At 36.2% G+C, this 26,013-nt stretch overlaps 1 protein-coding gene and 1 long non-coding RNA gene across 2 annotated transcripts in view; one reads left to right on the forward strand and one right to left on the reverse strand.

Annotated features, from left to right (window-relative positions):
- TRDN (triadin) overlaps nt 1-26,013 on the reverse strand; it is a 428,350-nt gene that overhangs the window by 227,977 nt on the left and 174,360 nt on the right. The window contains 2 exon segments of the mRNA NM_001372516.1: nt 9,842-9,901; nt 10,724-10,783. Coding sequence (NP_001359445.1) covers nt 9,842-9,901; nt 10,724-10,783 — 120 coding nt within the window.
- Nucleotides 11,385-26,013, forward strand: part of LOC100938495 (uncharacterized) — a 29,954-nt gene continuing 15,325 nt past the window's right edge. Inside the window, exon 1 of the long non-coding RNA XR_151885.5 lies at nt 11,385-11,558. This is a non-coding gene — a long non-coding RNA (uncharacterized LOC100938495). The remainder of the gene's footprint in view (nt 11,559-26,013) is intronic.

Genomic DNA, 26,013 nt, shown 5'->3' on the forward strand with positions numbered 1-26,013 from the left:
AGGCATGGGCAAGGACTTCATGTCTAAAACACCAAAAGCAATGGCAACAAAAGCCAAAACTGACAAATGGGATCTCATTAAACTAAAGAGCTTCTGCACAGCAAAAGAAACTACCATCAGAGTGAACAGGCAACCTACAAAATGGGAGAAAATTTTCGCAACCTACTCATCTGACAAAGGGCTAATATCCAGAATCTACAATGAACTCAAACAAATTTACAAGAAAAAAACAAACAACCCCATCAAAATGTGGGCAAAGGACATGAACAGACGCTTCTCAAAAGAAGACATTTATGCAGCCAAAAAACACATGTAAAAATGCTCACCATCACTGGCCATCAGAGAAATGCAAATCAAAACCACAATGAGATACCATCTCATACCAGTTAGAATGGCAATCATTAAAAAGTCAGGAAACAGCAGGTGCTGGAGAGGATGTGGAGAAATAGGAACACTTTTACAGTGTTGGTGGGACTGTAAACTAGTTCAAGCATTGTGGAAGTCAGTGTGGCGATTCCTCAGGGATCTAGAACTAGAAATACCATTTGACCCAGCCATCCCATTACTGGTTATATACCCAAAGGACTATAAATCATGCTGCTATAAAGACACATGCACAGGTATGTTTATTGCAGCACTATTCACAATAGCAAAGACTTGGAACCAACCCAAATGTCCAACAATGATAGACTGGATTAAGAACATCTGGCAAATATACACCATGGAATACTATGCAGCCATAAAAAATGATGAGTTCATGTCCTTTGTAGGGACATGGATGAAATTGGAAATCATCATTCTCAGTAAACTATCGCAAGGACAAAAAACCAAACACTGCATGTTCTCACTCATAGGTGGGAATTGAACAATGAGAACACATGGACACAGGAAGGGGAACATCACACTCTGGGGACTGTTGTGGGGTAGGGTGAGGGGAGAGAGATAGCATTAGGACATATACCTAATGCTAAATGATGAGTTAATGGGTGCAACACACCAGCATGGCACATGTATACATATGTAACTAACCTGCACATTGTGCACATGTACCCTAAAACTTAAAGTATAATAATAATTTTTTAAAAAGTTATCTTACAGAGTTGTTATGATTAAATGAGAAAACAGATTTAATAACTGTTGTTATGATTACTTTAAAATGCTGCTGACAAAATGAATCTATACTGGCAGAATTTGCTGTTGTTTCAAAAATATGCTTTTGGGATCCCTAGAGAGGCTGCAGTTGAGGGAGATATCACTTTGATGTTTTTCAAGCTTTACTTGCACTGAAAGGAAAACCTTATACAGTTTTAGGATATATAACGACAAAATTTGCCTGGATATTTCACATCTGCATTATTAAATATGTATCTCAAGTCACAAGGAAAACTCAGGCCACACTGTCATATTATTGTCTAACAAATTGATCAAAATCTCTCCATATTTTTAAATTGAGATTAACAGATTAAAAAATAACTTGTGTCTAACTGACATTCCATTTCCTATGCCACTCTGTGTCATTTTCCCAGGAAAATTTAATTTATGATATTTGCAAGAGACTACTGTATAATTACATTATTTTATTTCTTACTTTTTTCAGAAAACAATTTATCCTATTAATAAATATGAACTGGAATTTAAAATAATTTATCTAATATGTGTGCAAGACCTGCTAAAAAATCTTGATATATCAATGCATACAGAGAAGAAATATGTGGTCTATTTACTGATATTTACTGATTCTTCTTTATATGTATTTCAATTCTCCCTGTTGAAAGAACTTAATAAAAGATAATACAAGGCTGGGTGCAGTGACTCATGCCTGTAATCCCAGCACTTTGGGAGATGCAGGCAGGAAGATCACTTTAGTCCAGTAGTTTGAGACTAGCCTGGGCATCACAGTGAGACCTCACCTCTACAAAAATAAACAAAATTAGCCAGGCATGGTGGTACGTGCCTGTGGTCCCAGCTACACAGGAGGCTGAGGTGAGAGTATCTCTTGATCCCAGGAGGTCGAGGCAGCAGTGAGGCGAGATTGCACTACTGCATTAAAGCCAGGGAGACAGAACGAGACACTGTCTCAAAATATAACAATTATAATAACAATAAAATAGGCTGGGCGCAGTGGCTCATGCCTGTAATCCCAGCACTTTGGGAGGCTGAGCCGGGCACATCACAAGGTCAGGAGATTGAGACCATCCTGGCTAACACGGTGAAACCCCATCTCTACTAAAACTACAAAAAATTAGCCAAGCATGGTGGCATGTGCCGTAGTCCCAGCTACTAGGGAGGCCAAGGCAGGAGAACTGCTTGAACACGGGAGGCAGAGGTTGCAGTGAGCCGAGATGGCGCCACTGCACTCCAGCCTGGTGACAGAGCAAGACTCTGTCTCAAAAAAGTAAATATAATAATATAATATAATATAATATAACACAACTCTCAAGTTTAGGGGTGATCTTGTTTTTGTCCTCAGAGAGGGTAGCCCCAAGTCCCCAAAGTAAGCATTAAAAAGATTAAAAATAGTCGCATGTATACTAGTCCTTTTTTTCAGGCCTAAATATTTTTAACATGAACCTTCTCTCCTTCTGAGTTTTTAATATTTATTTTAAAATGCCCATGCCCTTACCTCATTTTTGCATTCAGCCCAAGCACACTTTTGTATTGTTCAAACCAAAAGTGAATACGTGAAAAGTTATCTCAGATATTCCCACAATAAGTTATAGTGGTAACTCCATTTTACTTTCTCTAAAACAGATTAGCTTCCAGAGCTAATATCATAGTAAGTAACAAGATAGCATAGTAAGTAACAAGTCAGAAGACTTTCCACTGTTGGAAAATCTCTTATTCTCAAAGGTTTAAACAACTATTGTCTTACCTAAGTTCCATGATTATAAAACACTTGAAAATATACTCTCTTTCCTTCAAAGCCCTTCAAGCATAGCCAATGTTTTTAACACAGTCAAGAAGCTGTCATCTGAACTCAGATTTGCAACCTAATCTGTTGTGGAACAAAAAGCTAACTTGAAAGGAATCTACTATTGCCTTGTAATTGTGGAGCCTCACTAAGTCAAGGCTGGGAATTACTGATTAAACCAGGTCTAATGTGTACTAGATTTTCCATTTTTTACTTATCTGAATGAATTTTTAAAAATTTTATCTGGAATATAAAATAATACAACTGCCCCAATATCACTCAAAAGTGTGTGAATTATCTATATTTTATAACTTGATAGTAACTCCTGGATTACTATCAAATATCCTGAAAAAATTTATCTAGATTTCAATGTCTAACAATACCAATTGGACGCATTTGTTAAATCTTGCCCAAATACGTATTTGCAAAACTCCAGGAAAAAGGTAACTTTCTAAAACCAAGTGTTTTTCAAATAAGGAGAAAGATGTGGGTGATCAGAAAAAAAGCTATAATCTTCTCAATATACAAGTCTAGAAAATGGAAGGATGTTCTTTTAAACTAAAACTTAACATGAATACATATGAAAGACACTATATATTATTTTGTCCAATTATAAATGTACACATAAATATTTCAAATAGATTTCTTTTAGTTACATGTAAATGTAGAAATTTAAGTTATCTGTAGTCTGCCATATCTATTATTTTGAGCTAGGACAACTTGTTACAAAAGATTCAAAAGTAAAATACATGATATTCTAATGCCTGGTAGACAATAATATTTAATGGTAGATTCAAAGCAATAAGCTTCTGTAAAGGACTCTTTGCAATTTCTCAAAGACAAAAGCAGATTTTGTAGAGAGAAAGCAAATAGCCAAAGGTTTTAGTTTGTGCAGAATATTATTTGCCCCATACAGTAATTGTAAATATTTTATGGAAATAGATATGAATGTATCCCTTAAACAGCACAAATTCTTTATGAGTTCTATACTAGACAAATCTTACCTGACCAATTCATCACCCACAAAGATGTTTCAGTATAAAGCTCTAATGGGATATTGTAAATGAATGATCCTTAAAGAGCTTTGCTAAAATACATTTCACAAACTTTCCTCAGTGAGCACAAAAGACATTTTGGATATATCTTTTTCTAAAATTGAGGCTTTTATCTCAGAATGTATTTATTATTGGAGTTTTAGTTTTATCACCAGAGCCACCTAACCATATATTGTATATCTTACAAATGCATGCCTCTCTTTTAAGGCAATCTGCATAGAATCCTAGTCATAATTTGAAAACATCAACTTTTTAAATATCAGAGCACCTGTGGTATTATCTCAAAAAAAAAGAATATTTTTCACCACATACTCATCAAACTATGATTTCTCAATTATCTTTTTGATTTCTGCTTATATATTCTGTCCCTCTGAGCATCAATCTCCTACATTCTGTTTATGTACATCGGGCACTAGATTGAACTATTAAAGCAAAACTAGACAAAACACAAAAGACTTTACTCCTCATACAGCCATAATCCTTTCCCCTTCCCCGCAAAATCTACACTTTAGTCTCCATTTTTGCACCTCCCATTCCAACCTGACTTTATCCTTTCACTCCACTGACAGCCCTTGTGTCTTCTGCCCTCGTAAAACAAACTTGTAAGTGACATTCACAAAGTTGATAACTTTTTGCTTCTTGAAACATCTATTTCTGAAACATCTATAATACCAAGCTCTTAACTTTTCCTTTAATATCTCTGGCAATTTCTTTCAGCCTCTCTTGCTTTATTTTCCACCATTGAATTTGTAGGTGTTGGACTTCCCCAGGTCTTGATCCTGGATTCTATTCCCTTTGTCTTTTGACACACTGTCTCTTTTTAGTCTCATCTATTCCAAGAGCATTAACTATAATCTATAAAGACTCCTATATTTAAAACTTCAGCTCAATCTCTTCCATTACACTTTTAATAAAATCCAAACACCTATACATGTTTCTGCATATTCTGACTCCTAGCACAAACCACACTCCCCTTCCCCCACACATCATATATATATATATATATATATATATATAGTCACACAATGATACAGCAATCAATGGCTGAGTCCTTTCAATACATCAGATCTCAATTTAAATGCTGTCTGTCAGAGAGGCCTGCTCTAATAATCTTATCTATTTAAATAACTTCCCACTGCAACGCATTATTTTCTATCATTGCCTTAAATTTATTTTCTCCACTGCCCTTACTCAGAGTTGAACTTATGGACATTTTGTCTTTATTCACTGTGTGCCTCCCTTGTCAAACTGTAAGCTCCATTAGGGCAGATCTTGTCTGTTTATCGACTTCTGTGTACTCAGCACCTAGTACAAAGCTTGGCATATAGTAGGGATTTTTTAAATATTTCCTTCAAGATGCATGCATGAATGAATGAACACATTCATTATTTTCTAGTAGCTTATTTCAGAAAAGCTATGTGGTTTTAATATCCTTCTTGTAATTTATAGTTCTATACAGATAATTCCTGAAAAAAAATCCTATTGGAAAGTGTGACAATTAAATATGATTTTATACCATTATCAATAGTTATTTTGTCAAAATTATTTTCACAGTTAATAAGTTTATAAACATATAAGATGATGACAAATTTAACTCCAAAAAGTTTACAATTGTAACTATGAAAAGGCCAATCCAAGAGCAATGGGTCGTCTTAGCTTTGGCCTGTTTCTCTTGTGTGTCTATATATTTTGCCCAGGTTATAATTGTTTTGTTATGAGACAAGTCAACTTGTTAATTGTTCAAATATTATAATCTAATCAAGTAGGTGAAACATTATTTCTTCAAAAATATCACCTTGTGGTGGAAGAGAGAAAGAATATCCATGCTTCCTTTATCTACAGTGAAGGTGAAGAGCAACATAAACTTCAGGTAAGTGTGCCTTGTGAACACTTGGAATTGCCAAATTTGATCATATTGCTTAGTTGTGTCATCCTTTTCATCTTTTGGGGGAACTCAAAGATAGGTTTCATCACTATAAAGTGTAGGCCTTCAAAAACCATCTCTTATTGTATGAATTTTATCATCTTGGACATTCCTGAAAGTATCATTTTTATAGATACTATTGATAGCCTCTTTCAAATTCCATTTCACTCCACTTCCACTTGGGAAAATTGGAATGCATCTTACAGACTCACTTGCAGCCAGAGTTCTGGAGACATATCAAGTTCCACCAGATTGAAAGCAGAAATGGTTTGGCAGAGCAGATGAATGATTTGGCAAATGAAAATGTTAGTAATTTACTGAGGCTTGCCTCAACATTTCCAGGATCCAGTCTTTGTAGTTGTGAGAAGACAGTGCTGGTGAACAAAGCAGTCTCCTAACCTATTGATCTGCCCTGATGCTTAATAATCCAAATTTTGATTATTTGATTTCAATTATTTTAGTCCTTCAATAACATTGTAGGTACTCAGTTCCTTGTATAGAATGTCTTCTAGTAGTACCAACTACAGTGTTTAGTGTTTCTAGCACTGAAGTCTAATACAAACCTAGAGAGATGTTTTTAAAGTCTTTATTTCTTTCATTGATTGCTTTTTTTCATGGTATTTCTTCAAGTGAAAATGTACCTTATAACATTGCAAAAATACCAAGATTTTTTTTTTTAATTTTACATAATGTTTTTAAGTGGCAGGTATTTATTTAATTTTTTACCATGGATGATTTCAAATATACACTAAATAAAGGAGTGTTATAATTAACCTCAATATACCAATTGTTCAGTTTCAACCCCTATTAATTAATGGGTTGGCAATTTTGTATCATATAAAGCCCACCCACCCACAACTTCCCCAGAGATCACTGGCAAAGTGTGATTTACCAGTGTCATACAGTAGAAGCCCATTTATCACTGAATAGAGTTTAAGCCTTAGGTTTGTCATGTCGGCATAATAATACAATATAAGGGAATAAAATAAAATAATATAACATATAATTAAATGCATATATTTTATAATATAAATATTATTAACATTAACATAAATATAATAAAATATCACAAGAACACTCATATATTAAATAAGGGTGTAGGCATATTTTATGCCTTATAAATTTGCCATTTGGGGCTACAGTAGTGAGATCATATGCTCTGCCATGTTCCTCTATTTTAGGAATAAATGACCTTTGTTCCCCAGCTCTTCAAGATTTCAGGTTATTCTCAATTTCTCTCATTATCTCTGTAAAATTTTACTACTTTCATAATAAGCTTGAAACTTGCTGTTTGTAAACCATATTGCTGTCACATGAAAATATAAAGAATTATTAAACCCTAAAAAGAAATGAGTTAAAAACTAGCACTAACTGAAACTCAATCTCTCTCTCTCTCTCTCTGACACAGACACACACAAACACAAACACACACACACAGACGCACACATGCACACACTGTTTTGAGTATTTGGGGGTTGAGGGATTGTAAACAAATGAACTCTGCCTATCTTTTATCAGGAAGTCGAACTGATTTGGAAAAATCAATGGAATTTTGTGTAATCAAAAGTAAAAATGACAAGCATACAAACAGAAAACTGGTTCCAAGAAGGACAACACTAGCTGAATAGTCCTGCCTAGATGTGCTGAGCAATTACTCAGTTTGGGCTCTGCTTCAGTGGCTGAGCACTGTCCTTGTAGGAAGTGATACTGGCATAATCTGTTCTCTTGCCAGTGGTGCACAACCTCACTTTGACATGACTGCTGGGCTAATAACACAGGTCTCCCAGTGGTGGGGGAGTATCAGATTTTCCCATGAACCATTGCATATAAACCTGTTTCATCGTTTCCCTCAAAAAGCTAAAACCAAGCCAAACACACATGCACACACACACATGCATGAGCGCGCGCACACACACACACACACACAATCATTGAGTTTTGCCAAAAACACGTTTTCAGATTTTGCATTTGCGTGCATATGAAAAATGCTTGAAAATTACAACTCAAAATTTTCTTCTGCAACTCTTTTAGTAAAATTGATAGCAAGGAAGAAGTATCTTGGTTTATCTTTACCCCTCAATCATGTAATTTTCACAAATCCACTGCTCTAAGCAAGCAGTTTCTCAGTAGATTCATAGAGTCAGAACTGTTTTTCCCTTCTTATGATAAAATACATATTTCATCAGAAAATAAGAAAGTTTTAAAAGAAAATGAGTGAATATTTAATAGAACAATGGACTACAATAATACATCCTTAATAATGGAAATTTGGATGCAAAGGAATGGGCAATCAACTCTTGGACACACAGAATGTCTGGCTGATCCTTCTTGCTCATTTCATGGGCCGCATAATCATGCAATTCTTAATAGTTTACATTTTTTCTATCCCATTTATAGCATGATGCCAGATATTTCTATGCATTTCTATTTGCTGCTTGCTAATCATAATCTTTGTGTAGTTGACATCCTATGCTCTTCTTTTTAGGGTCCTCACCACCATCATTTTTTCCACATACATTATTACTACTTAGAAAGGGAAAGATTTTCACTAAAATGCCATATAACCCAGCCTGCCCTCCCCAGATGGTTCCCCACCCTGAAGTTTTCAATCTTCTTCATTTAAGCTTACCTACCACCTCATTTTCTAGGGTACAATTTTTAGCTTACTATTACACAGGAAAGATCTGGAAATCTCATTTACTTTAAGTTCTTAATAGTTGAGAAGAATTAGGTTTTTATCCCATATACACAAGCCCTAGAAGATTTGCATTTTAATAGGGGACAATTCCTTCATAACTCAAAGGAATGGAATGGTTGTAATGGCAGAATTTTAAGCATCACTGACATCACTGGAGGAAATCTTTGAGGTGAGAATGCTTATCACCAAATCATAATACTTGAGATGATTGTCTTTTCCATGTAAACTTAAGCCTAACCTGAATCGAAGCCAATATTCACGTTTGAACAAGAATAGAAACAGAACAAAATTTAAAGCAAAAATCGAAACTGTCAAATAGTTGAATAACCTTATTTCTTAATAGGGTGCATTACTCTCTCTCAGCTTCTTATCTTTGCAAGGTGGTATTGTTATTACTATGTATCTCTTCTCAAGTTCATTGTATCTTGATCAAGGTGGTCCTCACCTTGATTAAACTTTAATAGGTTTCTTTCTGACCTTCAGCGGCTCCTGATCTCCCTTTTCATAGAGCATTTACTTCAGAAAACTGGAAAACTTGTCATTGTAAATTCTTACTCTACTCGAGTGAGATATAGATTTTTTTTTTTTTTTTTTTTTTTGGTAGGGGGATGAGGAGACAGGGTCTTCCTCTGTTACCCAGGCTGGAGTGCAGTGGTGCAATTATGGTGCTCACTACAGCCTCACCTCCTGGGCTCAAGCAATGCTCCTGTCTTGGCCACTCTAGTAGCTAGGACATTTACAAGCCACTTTTCGGTTTCATAACCCATAAAGCCTTCTCAAGGAACTGAAAGCCATCCCTTTGAAATGTAATCATCAAGAAAGATAGTGCTCCATCTCTCAGTTTCTGTGGAAGAGTAGGAGCCTAACTTCCTTGGAATCCTTGCTCCACATTGTGAAACTACTTCTTATCATGCAGATATAAGACTGAAAGTTTACTTTTTGAGGGGGAAAAGCCAATATGCAAAAACAGATGTCCTGTGATTCCCCATACCAGCCATTACAAACACTCCTGCGTTATTTTTTTAGTGGAATTGAGTTCAGACTCAATTCCAGTCTCCCTCTCCTATTGCAATAGCCTTGAATAAAGTCTTCTTTGCCTGTTTAACTTTGTCTAGTGCAAGTTTTGCTTTGACCTTCACGTCTTGGGTAGATATAAGTAACTGTGTGCAATTTGTGTATGTTGCATGAGGAGTCTTTCATGAAGCAAACATCCTGAACATAATCCATCTAAGGAAACAAAGAAAGTGCAATACCTTTTTTTTCCACATCAATGGCAGTTTCCTTCTCACTTTTCTTTTTGACATCTTCTTTTTCTGCTGGTAAAATAAGAAAATTATAAGCCTTTACCTGTTTCACTTGCAAATATTTCAGGGCATGCATGACTACCAGTGAGGCATCTAATTTATCTTGTATAGAGAAATCTTAAATCAGCCATAAGTCATGTCAAATATGAATAAGGTAGCAACTTGATAACAGACTAGTGGCTTAGGTATAATTTCTCTTCAGGAAACAGATTTTTTTTTTTTTTGCCAAAGGCAAAAATTATTTAATAACAGTGAAAACATTAAATGGCATTATTAATTATGGTATTATTTAACAGCTTTCCTAACATATATTGAAAAGAATATATTGAATGTTCTCTGAGCTATGAGGTTGCCAGAACCATGTCAAAAGTTCTGAAATCTCTGAAGTTCACCTGGGACATCAGACGAATTATTTGAAAACAACCAATTAAAAATATATATATATGTGTAAAACAAACCAGTCAAGTATTTTCTGCCCTCTACATAAAATGACTTTTAAAATTAAACTGAATTAGTTAAATAGTAACCATCATATTCACATATATAGTTAAAGTAAAGTAGTGAATTAGAGAGAATTAAACAGCTGCTCTTAAGAAAGAAAAAATAATCACAGTAGTAATTTTCAAAAAGTGTTTAGGATTGAATTATTTTTTTAAAAATTGACAATTTTAATTTTATTTGGAATATCTAGACATGTTAAGAGTGTTCATTAATAACAATGACAATGCATTTATTAAGGGAATTTCTTTCCTAGAAAATAATAGATTTACCAGTAGTATTATGCACGGACAATAATTGATTTATGTGGTACATGGCTTTTAAATTTCCTACCTTTCTTTTTTGTTTCAGAAGTAACTTTCTTCTCAGTCTTCTTCTTTTCCCCTTCTTTTTCTAGAGAATACATTTAAAATATTTCCTTTAGGGAAATTTACTATGAAAGCAAAACCAAGGTTGAAATTGAAGGATTTTTGTTAAGTCAGTTCTGCCTCCAGCTAGCTTTGTGACTGAGCAAGTAATTTAATCCCACTAAGTCTTATTTTCCTCATTTATCAAATAATAGTACCTCCCTCAAAGTTAATGTTTACAAAACACTGTATAAAGTGCCTGGCTCACAGTAAATGTGTAACATTGTAGACTGCTAATACTGTTTACAAATAATGAATAAGATAGTTTGAACTTTCTGAACCAAACAATTGTTTATCTAGTGCCTAAAAGTATTGATATATAAAATTAAAATATATTTCTTGGAAAATATACTGCAGATAAACTAGAAGAATTAACATTTGTTTTCTTTTATACATTCAATTTCATTAGAAATAATATATTAGACCATTAAAAAGGTATCTTTTGATGTAGCTGTTTTTCATATCTGGCTCTTGTCAACAGGCATTTAAGCCTGATGACAAGTGTCTGGCAGTGTGTTGGAGACATAACTTCCACTGTCCTTTCTGAGTGGTTGTATCAACAAGGCTGTTCAATCTTTGCACCCAGAGGTTGCAGTAAGTCTGGATGCCACATCAAACTGTTTGTGGTACTTCTAAACTTCGTGGAAGAGCCCTGTTTCATAAATCTGAGACAGCCTTGGTCTGAGGGAGAAAAGACAGAGAATTCATGTGCTGCCCAGGCATAGCCACATAGCAGGTGGACATCCCTGGACACTTTTCTGGTAAGCATAATCATTTCAGATAACAAATTCCTGTACTAATACATAGTTGTTGAAATTGAATGTTCAGTGGTTTTAGATTTGGGACAATAATAGCTATGGTTAATGTTGTAAATGTACTGATTTTTATCTTCAATTAGCAGTGCTATTTACCTTATATTTGAAATTCTTTTCTCTTTGTCAGTTGTCTCTCATCTCAGGTACAGGTACATTCAAAGACTTCCGTTACCCAGAACTATTATAAGATCATTATTACGCTAAAGAAATTCAATATGTAGTTCTAGAATGAATCCTTAAGTTGTCTACTAATGACTGCATCTTATTAAATAGAGGAATTAACTCATTCCCTTAGGTATAGAGCTTTTTTACCTACAAGATCAAAGACAACACTTTCTTTCAATGTTAGACGTATAATTTATAAAGAACCCCTTTCATGATTTCTAGAGATAATCTAATGTCGCAGGGAAAAATGTATTCACACTTTGTCTAAAAGTGTCTACAGCATACTATTACAGCTCATCCAATCAGAAGTAGAAAGTCAAGAAGTCAAATTTTGATAGTTCCAGAGATAGAAATAAACCAATTCATTTCCACTTCTTCTTTTCCTAAAGGTTTATGCATATTAAACATGCAGATCATATTTAAAATTCTGAATGAAGATACTTTCAAGTACCACTACTTTCAGCTTCTCCGGGAGAAATTTTATGTAGTAATGAATTTTACATCTTCTCTAAATAAATGTATATGCCAGACAATTGAATAGCCATTTGCTAAGCATCACCTCTGATGTCATGTATCAGCAAAGGGGTTAATTAAAATACAAATGACTTGTAAATATTTCTAAGCTCATGCTAAACACTAATGCCATAATAACCATAAGATCAGAAGTCAGTATCCAAGTCTCCAAGTTTCATAAGGTTGATGAATAAATATTTCATTAAAAAGCTTGTGCCAATTAGTCAATCTTACACTGAACTTCACAAAGAAAGTAGATATTTGAACCCAGAATATGGAAGGCATTCATTTATTTTTCAATTTTTTTTTAGAGAATGCTCTCGTGCAACAAATTCTACCCTTCAAATTAATATAGCTGGAATTTTATTGTGGTGATACAGTATTCTTGTCTTCGTCCAAATTGAATTAATGCTCCTATTATACACTCTGCTTGTGATTACAGTCATACACTGTGAGAGTCATGAATAAGAGCAGAAGTCCACAAAATACAGATGTAAATAATGTCCTTTAATAACATTTTTATGAATTAGACCTTTAAGCTGTCATTATGAGACTTACTTTATTCATGCTGAATTTCATTTAAAATGTCAACTTCTTAAGATTCTACATTTCCTCAAGCACTATTGTCTCTGTTATATAGGTGATTTGGTAGTAATGGAATTAAATTTTTCACTTATAAAAACATAACAATTTAATTATATCCTACTTGGATATAAAAATAACCCGTTTCTTTTATGAAAACTCCCTGCCCCTGACTTTTTCTTCCTCAACAGCAAACAGTACTCTTCCCTTTCTGTCTGTCTGACTTTGAACACCCATAAAAAATTTCCTCCTCCATCTCTTTCTCATTGGTTTGCCATTTTGTTTGTAACAGCTAGAGAAGAATTAGAGCATTTAAGCCCATTGATGTTCAGAAGATTAAAAACTAAATGTATCTACAGGATGTGAAAGTATCAGAATATTACCTTTCCCTGACAAAAGTATAATAAGCCCTGAAATGATGGCTGTATTCTGGCAGGGATCACAGAAGAGTGTGGTTGGGAGAGAAATCTTCCCTACAATAAGCAGCTCTGAGCCACAAATATGTTATTAGCTTCTGCATAAATTAACATCAGATGAAATAAAAATTAAACGACTTACTTCTTACTTTCTAAGCCCTCACAATGGGCTTTTCTCTTGCTTTTAAAAGTTTTTTATGCCATCTCAAAGCCAGACAATACACAATACTTAATTACAATTGTAAAGCTTTCTAAGATGCTGGTTCCACAAGGAAACAAATGCAAAATGTTTTATTTTTGTCTTATGTTTTGTTCCTCCCCTCTTTGCCCTTCTAGTGTAGAGATTATCCTAATTCTGTGTATCAGATGAGTGCTTTTATTCTAACACTCTGGCCAGAACTGATGTATTTCTGGTTCCAGTTAAGTAAATAAGAACTTTTTTCTTTAATAACAATGCATTCCAACATACCTCATCACTGTCACCTTGTTTTCTTGGAGTGGCAGAGATTGGCCTGGAACCCAGCTCACAATATGACCGTGGAAAATTTTACATAAGCTTAAGATAAGTTCAATTACACGAGTGATTATTAGAGTTGTCCCATTGTTATCTACAGAGGGGTGTGGAGCACGAGAGAAAGCACAGGTGCTGGCATTTATGACCTTGGGCTGAATTCTGTCCATAACTCTTCCTAGTTGTGTGACCTTGGGCAGTGTGCTATGGCACACCGAATTTCATTTTCCTCATTTGAAAAGTGGAGCTAATAAAATCTACCTTGCTTACTTGTGAGAAATGGAGATAACTGGGCTAAAATGCCTGGAACAGAGTAGATGTAGAAAAATAATGATAATAATGACAAGCTATTACTATATTTTACAAATAATAAAAATCTGACCACATATAATCTTTTTAGGTAATTTTTTAGGTGTAACATTTACTAATCCCTTTGAGTAAATGCAACTTTATTCTTATTTTTCTATATCCAGGGAGGGTACGTCTAGAATATTTTGTATCGAGAAACTAAACGGAAAAAAATACCCATAAGCAAGACAGAAATATGTTATGAAGGGTACTGTACTGCAATGAAGTGGATTCAAGTCTCAATTTTGCTATCATTAGTAGTCATTACCTTATGCAACTATAGATGAATGCTGTATCTTCTGTCTTCAACCATAAAAGGCAGAGAAATGAGTAGAATGTGTTTGAGTCCCCTTTCACCTGTTTATTCCTTATTTACCAAGTGAAATATGTATCATCTTGCATTTATTTTCTAATTTTTCTGGAAATAGGTAACCTAAAAAGAGTTGCAAATATCTATGGTATGTTGTCTGGTTTTGATATGGCTTAAAATTGTTTAAAGCAAGAGAAAAGTCCATTTTAGAGGCTTAAAATGAATATGTATGTATATAATATGTATATATACATATACATATTATATATATATTTTTTGGACAGGTGACGATAAAGATTAAAAAAAAAAAAAAAAGAAAGCTTTGTTTTGAGAATTAAAGCCTGAGACCATAGGAGGTGGCTTGGTTTTTTTAAAGGTGGATCGGGGTAAATCTTTCTGAATGGGCAATTGGAAAGATTATTGAAAAAAGTGAAAGAGCTTTGGGCTATTAGGGAGAAGAATTTTCAGCAAAGGAAAAATATCTGCAGAGACCCTGAAATGACAGCAGGCTAGATAAATTCAAAGAAGAGCCAGGCCTGGCTGGGCGTGGTGGCTCACACCTGTAATCCCAGCACTTTGGGAGGCTGAGGCGGGTGGATCACGAGGTCAGGAGATCGAGACCATCCTGGCTAACAAGGTGAAACCCCATCTCTACTAAAAATACAAAAAATTAGCCGGGCATGATGGCGGGCGCCTGTAGTCCCAGCTACTCGGGAGGCTGAAGCAGGAGAACTGTGTGAACCCGGGAGGCGGAGCTTACAGTGAGCTGAGATAGCGCCACTGCACTCCAGTCTGGGCGACAGAGCCAGACTCCATCTCAAAAAAAAAAAAAAAGAAGAGCTAGGCCTAGTGAGGCCAGAGTTGAGGACTCAGGAGGGGAGTGCTGAGTGCTGCAGCCAAGATGTAGTAGGGCAGATCTCCTAGAATCTTGTTACTGGTATGAATTTTCCATTTCCCTGTGAGTAACATAGGAAGCCACTGAGAGGTTTAAGCAGAGAAGTTATACAATTCTGAGTGATGGTTTAAGAAAAACATTGGCTGTTGCTAGGTGGTCAAGTGTCTCATTGGATTTTGTGATCAAATTGAAAGGGAGAAGACTTCGGGAAAAAAATAATTCAGAACAAATATTCTTCTTCTATTTTTTTTTCAAAAAATTTCCTTGGAATTTTATTTGGGACTCCGGAAGGCACGCAACTTTATAGAAACATGGTAAGAGTACCTCCCTTCACATTGTAATTAGGTTGCTATGACAGAAAAGCTTTTTAAATTAAGGACTTCACTTGAGTTATGTGGCATAACTAAGCTGGCCTTTCAGGCTCTGAATCCATTTTTTTTTTTTGCCTTGACTTTTCTTTAGTGATAGCTGAATTATTCTCAGAAGTCTGCTCTTCTCATTATCAACTGTTAACAACAAACAACTCACAAGCAGCAATTCTACAGCATTTTCCAGTGACTACCCGAGACCTTTAGTTATACAATTTATTCACATAAATCAACAAATGCTTATCTAGTCTTATGCCAAAACCCTTTGCCAGTGTTTGGAGTTTTAAAAACCTCCTTCCAGTAATACTAGGTGTGAGGGCAGTAAGTAAGAAAGTTCATAATTACAATAAGGACTTTGAAAAACAGTAAACATGAAGCATGTGGGAATCAAGAGAGACATGCAACTCCCCATGGCTGAGTGGAGTGGAAAGCTACTCCTGGGGGATGTAACCTCAGACTGACTCTAAAAGGGCCTGTGAGGCCCGGCATGAACTCTGGATAGCATGTGTTATTATAAATGCCCGCTGAAGGAACTGAGGTACAGTCATAGCTCATGTCTTGCAGATGCAGTTGAGAACTCAGTGACGCTATATCATTCATGAAGTAAATATTGTAAAGGACTCTAGGTCTTATCTGTTTAAATTCAAACTTCTTCAAGATACCATACTACAGGTAGTGACCCAAGATTGTGGCCACTGCACTCTAGTCTGGGCCACAGAGTGAGATCAGTTTCCAAAAAAAAAAAAAAGGCCATTATGAATGTTAGCTCCAGATCGACTGCAAGAATAAACCAGCAATCCCAAGAGGACCCATAGACCCTCTGAAGGAAGCAGACTGCTTCTGCAGGACCTGGGAGACCCCTCAAATACCGAGAGTGCCCCAACTGTGGAAGTGGGAAAGGGAGACCCTCCTCTCCCAAATACATACCCCCACTGTAGAAAACGATGGGCTGTTTGCAGGAGAAGTTTCCGACTTTATCAGGAGCTGAGTCAATTTGGAGAGGTGAGCAAAATGCAGGGGCAGAGGAAGCAGCAGAAAGACCCTGAGAGCTCGCTGGGTCCCCTAGCAGGCCATTCCTGCCTGGCACCACAGGGATTCATCAGGAGGGTGGCCAGAAGAGCAGGGGGTAAAACCACAGGGAGAAGAAAATCTCTAGCTGAACTTTGTAACAATTTGAATGGGGTGAGAAGCCTCCTGGCCAGAACTCAGGGGAGGGTGCAAATCTGGTGTGCAGACTCCACAAGCAGGGAAAGAACCAAGCCCTTTTCTTTTGCAGCTGGCAGGTGGGTAGCTTCAGGCAAGTTTTCAAGCCCATCTCACCCTCCACCTGGAAACAGACTTGGGCTGTTGGTGGGGGACATGGTGGGAGTGAGACTGGCCCTTTGGTTATCTTGGGAGCTGGGTGAGGCCTGTGACTGCAGGCTTTCCCCGACTGCCCTGTCAACCTGCATGACTCAGCAGAGGCAGCCATAATCCTCCTACTTAAACAACTCCAGTGACCTGGGAATCTCACCCCCATCCCCCACAGCAGCCACAGCAAGACCCACCCAAGGAAAGTCTGAGCCCAGACATGCCTAGCCCTGCCCTCATTTGATGGTCCTTCCCTACCCACCCAGGTAGCAGAAGACAAAGGGCCCCGCCTGCTACTGGTCCCTCTCCATACTACTGCAGCTGATGCTCTCTGGAAAGCACCACCTCCTGCACCTTGGTGCAGGAGGCCAACCAGCACAATAATAGAGCATTAAACCACAAAAGCTAAGAACCCTCACAGAGTCCATTGCACTCCCCTGCCACTTCCACCAGAATAGGCACCAGTATTCATGGCTGAGAGATCCATAGATGGTTCACATAACAGGACTCTGTGCAGACAACCCCAGTACCAGCCCAGAGCCGGTGAGACTCGCTGGGTGGCTAGACCCAGAAGAGAGACAACAATCACTGCAGTTTGGCTCACAGGAAGCCACATCCATAGGAAAAGGGGGAGAGTACTACATCAAGAGAACACCCTATGGGACAAAAGAATCTGAACAACAGCCTTCAGCCCTAGACCTTCACTCTGACAGAGCCTACCCAAATGAGAAGGAACCAGAAAACCAACCCTGGTAATATGACAAAACAAGGCTTCTCAGCATCCCCCCAAAATCATACTAGTTCACCAGCAAAGGATTCAAACCAAGAAGAAATCTCTGATTTACCTGAAAAAGAATTCAGGAGGTAGGTTATTAAGCTAATCAGGGAGGCACCAGAGAAAGGTGAACCCCGGTGCAAGGAAATCCAAAAAACAATACAAGAAGTGAAGGGAGAAATATTCAAGGAAATAGATCGCTTAAAAAAAAAATCAACAATTCAGGAAACTTTGGACACACTTTTAGAAATGTGAAATGCTCTGGAAAATCTCAGCAATAGAATTGAAAAATTAAAAGGAAGAAATTCAGAGCTCTAAGACAAGGTCTTTGAATTAACCCAATCTGACAAAGACAAAGAACAGTGAATAAGAAAATATGAACAAAGCCTCCAAGAAGTCTGGGATTATGTTAAATGACCAAACCTAAGAATAATCAGTTTTCCTGAGGAATAAGAAAATTCTAAAATCTTGTAAAACCTATTTGGGGGAATAATCAAGGAAAACTACCCCAGCCTTGCTAGAGATCTAGACATCCAAATACAAGAAGCACAAAGAACACCTGGGAAATTCATTGCAAAAAGATCATCACCTAGGCACATTGTCATCAGGTTATCCAAAGTTAAGATGAAGGAAACAATCTTAAGAGCTATGAGACAGAAGCACGAGGTAACCTCTAAAGGAAAAACCTATCAGATTAACAACAGATTTCTGAGCAGAAACCTAATAAGCCAGAAGGGATTGGGGCCCTATCTTCAGCCTCCTCAAACAAAACAATCATCAGCCAAGAATTTTGTATCCAGTGAAACTAAGCATCATATACGAAGGAAAGATACAGTCTTTTTCAGACAAACAAATACTGAGAGAATTCACCATTACCAAGCCACCAGTACAAGAACTGCTAAAAGGAGCTCTGAATCTTGAAACAAATCCTGGAAACACATCAAAACAGAACCTCATTAAAGCATAAATCACATAGACCCTATAAGACAAAAATAGAGGTTAAAAAGCAAAAACAAAAAAACCAAAGTACACAGGCAACAAAGAGCACAATGAATGCAATGGTGCCTCACATTTCAATACTAACATTGATGTAAATAGCCTAAATGCTCCACTTAAAAGATACAGAACCACAGAATGGGTAAGAAAACACCAACCAACTATCTGCTGCCTTCAGGAGACTCACCTAAGACTTAAGGACTCACATACACTTAAAGGAAAGGGGTGGAAAAAGGCATTTCATGCAAATGGACACCAAAAGCAAGCAGAGGTAGCTATTCTTATATCAGACAAGACAAACCTTAAACCAACAGCAGTAAAAAGAGACAAAGAGGGACATTATATAAAGGTAAAAGGTCTTGTCCAACAGGAAAATATTGCAATCCTAAATATATATGCGCCTAACACTGGAGCTCCCAAAGTTATAGAACAATTACTAACAGACCTAAGAAATTAGATAGACAGCAAGACAAAAATAGTGGGGGACTTTAATACTCCACTGACAGCACTAAACTGGTCATCAAGACAAAGTCAACAATGAAACAATGGATTTAAACTATATCTTGGAACAACTGGACTTAACAGATATATACAGAACATTTCATCCAACAACCACAGAATACACATTCTATTCAATAGTGCATGGAACTTTCTCCAAGATAGATCATATGGTAGGCCATAAAATGAGCTTCAATAAATTTAAGAAAATTGAAATCAAGCATTCTCTCAGACCACAGTGGAATAAAACTGGAAATCAACTGCAAAAGGAATCTTCAAAACTATGCAAATACATGGAAATTAAATAACCTGCTCCCAAATGAGCACTGGGTCAAAAACAAAATCAAGAAGGAAATTTAAAAAGTTTTGAACTGAATGACAATAATAACCAACCTACCAAAACCTCTGGGATACAGCAAAGGCAGTGCTAAGAGGAAAGTTCATAGCCCTAAATGCCTACATCAAAAAGACTAAAAAAGCAAAAACTGACTTCTAAGGTCACACCTCATAGAACTAGAGAAACAAGAACAAACCAAACCCAAACCCAATAGAAGAAAGAAATAACCACGATCAGAGCAGAACTAAATAAAATTGAGACAAAAAGAAAAAAATACAAAGGATAAATGAAACAAAAAGCTGGTTATTTGAAAAGATAAATAAAATTGATAGACCATTAGCAAGATTAACCAAGAAGAGAAGAGAGAAAATACAAATAATTTCACTAAGAAATGAAACAGGAGACATTACAATTGACACAACTGAGATAAAAAAGATCACTCAAGGCTATTATGAACACCTTTACCCACATAAACTAAAAATCTAGAAGAGATGGATAAATTCCTAGAAAAATACATCCATCCTAGTTTAAATCAGGCAGAATTAGATACCCTGAGTAGACCAATAATAAGCAGCAAGACTGAAATGGTAATTTAAAAATTACCAACAAAAAAAAGTCCAGGACAAGACGGATACATAGAAGAATTCTACCAGACATTCCAAAAAGAATTGGTGCCAATACTTTTGACACTATTCCACAAGACAGAGAAATAAGGAATTCTCCCCAGTTCATTTTATTAAGCCAGTATTACCTGAATACCAAAACCAGGAAAGGACATAACCAAAAACGAAAACTACAGACCAATATCCTTGATGAAAATAGATGTTAAAATCCTTAACAAAATACTAGCTAACTGAATCCAACAACATATCAAAAAGATAATCCACCATGATCAAGTGGGTTTCATACCAGGGATGAAGGGATGGTTTAACATATGCAAGTCAATAATTTCAATACACCACATAAACCGAATTAAAAACAAAAATCATATGATCATCTCAATTGACGCAGAAAAAGCATTAGACAAAATCTGGCATCACTTTGTGATGAAAACTCTCAGCAAAATCAGCATTCAAGGGACATACCTTAATGTAATAAAAGCTTTCCATGAAAAACCCACAACCAACATATACCGAATGGGTAAAAGTTGAAAGCATTCCCTCTGAGAACTGGAACAAGACAAGGATGTCCACTCTCACCGCTTCTCTTCAACATAGTACTAGAAGTCCTAGCCAGAGCAATTAGAAAAGAGAAAGAAATAAAGGGCATTCACATCGGTAAAGAGGAAGTCAAACTGTCACTATTTGCTGACGATATGATCATTTACCTTGAAAAAACTAAAGACTCCTCTAGAAAGCTCCTAGAACTCATAAAAGAATTCAGCAAAATTTCCAGATACAAGAGTAATGTACACAAATCAGCAGTTCTTCTATACATCAACAGCAACCAAGCAGAAAATTAAATCAAGAACTCAATTCCTTTTACAATAGCTGCAAAAAAACCATAAAATAGATAGGAATATGCCTAACCAAGGAGTCGAAAGACCTCTACAAGGAAAACTACAAAACACTGCTGAAAGCGATCATAGACAACACAAACAAATGGAAACACATCCCACGCTCATGGATGGGTATAATCAATATTGGGAAAATGACCATACTGCCAAAAGCAATCTGCAAATTCAATGCCATCCCCAACAAAATACCACCATAATTCTTCATAGAGTTAGAAAAAACAATTCTAAAATTCATATGGAACCATAAAAGAGCCCACATAGCCAAAACAAGACTAAGCAAAAGGTACAAATCTGGAGGCATCACATTACCCGATTTCAAACTATACTATAAGGCCATAGTCACCAAAACAGCATGATACTGTTATAAAAATAGGCACATAGATCAATGGAACAAAATAGAGAACCCGTAAATAAACTTGAATACTTACAGCCAACCAATCTTCGACAAAGCAAACAAAAACATAAAGTGGGGAAAAGACACCCTTTTCAACAAATGGTGCTGGGATAATTGGCTAGCTAGCCACATGTAGGAGAATGAAACTGGATTCTCATCTCTCACCTTATACAGAAATCAACTCAAGATGGGTAAAGGACTTAAACCTAAGACCTGAAACTATAAAAATTCTAGAGGATAACATTGGAAAAACCCTTCTAGACATTGCCTTAGGCAAAGCTTTCATGACCAATAACCCAAAAGCAAATGCAATAAAAACAAAGATAAACAGCTGGGACCTAATTAAACTAAAGAGCTTTTTCACAGCAAAAGGAACAGTCGGCAGAGTAAACAGACAACCCACAGAGTGAGAGAAAATCTTCCCAACCTATACATCTGACAAAGGACTAATATCCAGAATTTATAACAAACTCAAACAAGACAGTAAGAAAAAAAACAGACAATCTCATCAAAAAGTGGGCTAAGGACATGAATAGACAGTTCTCAAAAGAAGATATACAAATGGCCAACAAAAATATGAAAAAATGTTCAACATCACTAATGATCAAGGAAATGCAAATCAAAACCACAATGCAATACCACCTTACTCCTGCAAGAATGGCCATAATAAAAAAAAATTCAAAAAACAGTAGATGTTGGCATGTATGTGGTGATTATGGAACACTTCTACACTGCTGGTGGGGATGTAAACTAGTACAGCCACTGTGGAAAACAGTGTGGAGATTCTTTAAAGAACTAAAAGTAGAACTACCATTTGATCCAGCAATCCTACTACTGAGTATCTACCCAAAGGAAAAGAAGTCATTATTTGAAAAAGATACTTGAACACACATGTTTATAGCAGCACAATTCACAATTACAAAATCGTGAAACCAACCCAAATGCCCATCAATCAATGAGTGGATAAAGAAACTGTGGGTGTGTGTGTGTGTGTGTGTGTGTGTGTGTGTATGTGTGTGTATATATATATATGATGGAATACTACTCAGCCATAAAAAGGAATGAATTAACAGCATTTGCAATGACCTGGATGAGACTGGAGACTATTATTCTGAGTGAAGTAACTCAGGAATGGAAAACCAAACATCATGTGTTCTCTCACTGATATGTGGGAGCTAAGCTATAAGGACACAAAGACATAAGAATGATACAATGAACTTTGTGGACTTGGGGGAAGAGTGGGAGGGGGATAAGGGATAAAAGACTACAAATATGGTGCAGTGTATACTTCTCAGGTGATGGGTGCACCGAAATGTCACAAATCACCACTAAAGAATTTACTCATGTAACTAAATACCACCTGTACTCAATAACTGATGGAAAAATGTTAAAAAATGATATCATACTACCTTTTTCCCTTTGAGCCTCAAAAAGATGTGATGAAAGGATTTTAATAATCACTTTATTTTACATGGTCAAACAAGGTAAAAAAACGTTTTAGTTTGGGTTGGAACCACAGTGATTTCAAGACGATAAGAAATTATACTATTAGAATAAAGCACATGAGCTTATATGCATTAGAATATACTTCATTCTCAGGTAAAAGTCTACACATCTTATAACCTGTGAGGAAATGGGCTCAGGAAAGACGACAAATGTGGCCAACTTCACAGGTCTTATGAGTCAGGGGTCCCCAACCCCTGTGCTGCAAGCCAGTATTGGTCAGTGCCCTGTTAGGAACTGAGGTGCACAGCACGAGGTGAGCAGAGTGCAAATGAGCATTACTGCCTGAGCTCCGCCTCCTGTCAGATCAGCAGCTGCATTAGATTCTCATAGGAGAGCAAACCCTCTTGTGAACTGCACATGTGCAGGATCTAGGTTGCATACTCCTTATGAGAATCTAATGCCTGATGATCTGAAGTGGAACAGTTTCATCCTGAAACCATCCCTCCCCTCACCCCTGTCCCTGGGAAAATTGTCTTCCAGGAACCAGGTTCCTGGTGCCAAAAAGGTTGAGGAATGCTGATGAAAGTGACAGAACAAAGATTTAAATCTAAAGATGATCACAAACCCTGTTTCTCTCCTGCAACATGGATAATGAAGCTGGAGATAGATATACTCTGTGAAAAACTTTCAAGCTGATTGAGTCATGGGCAGAAAAGAAGTGCCACCTTTTACTTCATCAATGCCAAACTTATCTTTCAACAGTCTCACAACCAAAGTTATTTGACTTCATGATTTTTTTTTTCGTATTTCTGAATTTAGTATGCAAAAGGAAATGCAATGAGAAAGATTATTTAATACATTTCAAATTGCAAAAATGTTTCTATGTTAATTAAACTTAGCATTTAAAATGGATAAGGTAGATTTCTCCCAAATCTTTTGAAAATGATAAAGCTTTTTACATGAGTGATTGCATTTATTTAAAATGGCCTGTGTTTATATAGCTAAGGGGTGCCACATCCGTTCTTTCTCACTTTCTACATAGAAGTGAAACAAAAAAGGCAACCACTGTGTGTGTGTGTGTGTGTGTGTGTGTGTGTGTGTGTGTGTGTGTGTGTCTGTTAGAGAAACAAAGCGAGAAGGAAAGAGGAGTGAGATGGGAAAAGGAAAGGGAGATGCTGTATTTTATTTTTCCACTCAGTGCTTTTGCATTTCAGAAGGCAAATGCTCAAAGCTTACTGACTTGGACTCAGAGGAGAAGCTCAATTCACATGCACTTATCTCTTTAGATAACTCCATAAATTACAATTGCTTTTGTTTGTTTGTTTGGTGTTGCTGACATTTGGAAATTCTTAAAAACTCTTTTAAATTTTTATGCAGAATCATTGCTTACTCAAGTTGTTTTATTGTAAGCTTTCCCAAAGTGTCTTGTAGAAATAGTAAAGAAAACAAAAATATAAGTTTCTTTTCTAACAACTTTTCATTTATAATGTCATGTTACTTACATAAAATTACTTTTTCCATATTTTATCTATATGTTTTTCTACATTTTTCTGTAATTGGAAATGGATTGCAAGAATATTTCATTGCATTTAAAATGTCAAGGATGCCTAGAAACATTAGAAAATTGAGCTTTTTCTTTTCATGACTAAATTATCAGTACAAGAAAAAGTTGGTTGCAACTCAAAACCAAAATATACATTACCTTAAAGTACTACTTCAAAGATACTGCTATTTTTATAACAGTTTTGGACTTGATTTATTAAATAAATTAGTAAGACCCAATAGCTATTTTAAAATATGATTTGACTTTAAAATAAAAAATTAATAGTATATGGGACACATGTATAAGTCTGATTTTCAAATGAAGCCTTTCAATTTTTAAAATTTGCCTAATGGATATCCGTTCTTAAGACAGAAGCAAGTGCCCATATAAAGACTACAACCTTTTAAGTTGTAATCATTTCAATATGCTGAGTTCAGGCTTATTTGAACTGATGCACTACATAAGAGATTTTACCATCTCTTATGGATTAAAACAAACTAGTAACACATTATGTCTTCTACGTCTTAATATAAGATTTATTCTAGTAAATTAAAAATGTTTTTATATAAAATTCTCATTTAATTGAAGCAGGCATTTTTTTTTTCTTTTTTTGAGACAGGGCCTCACTTTGTTACCCAGGCTAGAGTGCAGTCATGGGATCTCGGCTTACTGAAACCTCTGTTTCCCAGGCTCAAGTGATCCTCCCACCTCATCCTCCTGAGTAGCTGGGACTACAGGCATACACCACCATGCTCGGCTAATTTTTATATTTTTTGAAGAGATAGGGTTTCGCCATGTTGCCCAGGCTGGTCTCTAACTCCTGGGCTGAAGCGATCCACCCACCCTGGCCTCCCAAAGTGTTGGGGATTACAGCATTCCTTATTCTTTATTAAATGAGCAATTTCCAAGACTGTTTACTCCATCTATGTAAAATACACTTGGTCTTGAAGATGCAGCCACTTTTCTCACTCATTCTAGAGAGGGAAAGGATGATGCCATTTGGAATTGTAACAAGCTGGTATAATAGGAAGAAATATTTACGTTAAACAGACCAGATCACAAACAAATGTTTTATAAGGAAAAACTGGTACTTGTAAGCAAGAGCATTGGGGGAAACATTCTTTTTTATAAAATGTTTTATGAGAAAATTTTCTGACACAAGGAAGTTTCACTCAGAATTCCATAACAAAAAAGCGATTAGATCAAATTCACTCAAATTCACAAACTGTGTCATCCTTCTTCTTTGGTCTTTTACAGGTCAAAATGCAAGTAAAAAACCATTTCTTTTATACTAGCATTAACAGTTAGGAAAGGACTGTGAAGCAGGAAACTAGCCCTGATCTCAACAGAAGGCTCTTTTCCTGTTTCCCACATCATGGGGAACATTCTTGGTCTTCAGAGTAAATATCTCTTACTACTGAACAGTCAAGACAGACAG

Source organism: Pongo abelii, chromosome 5, assembly GCF_028885655.2.
Source record: "Pongo abelii isolate AG06213 chromosome 5, NHGRI_mPonAbe1-v2.0_pri, whole genome shotgun sequence".
Classification (NCBI taxonomy): Eukaryota; Metazoa; Chordata; class Mammalia; order Primates; family Hominidae; genus Pongo; species Pongo abelii.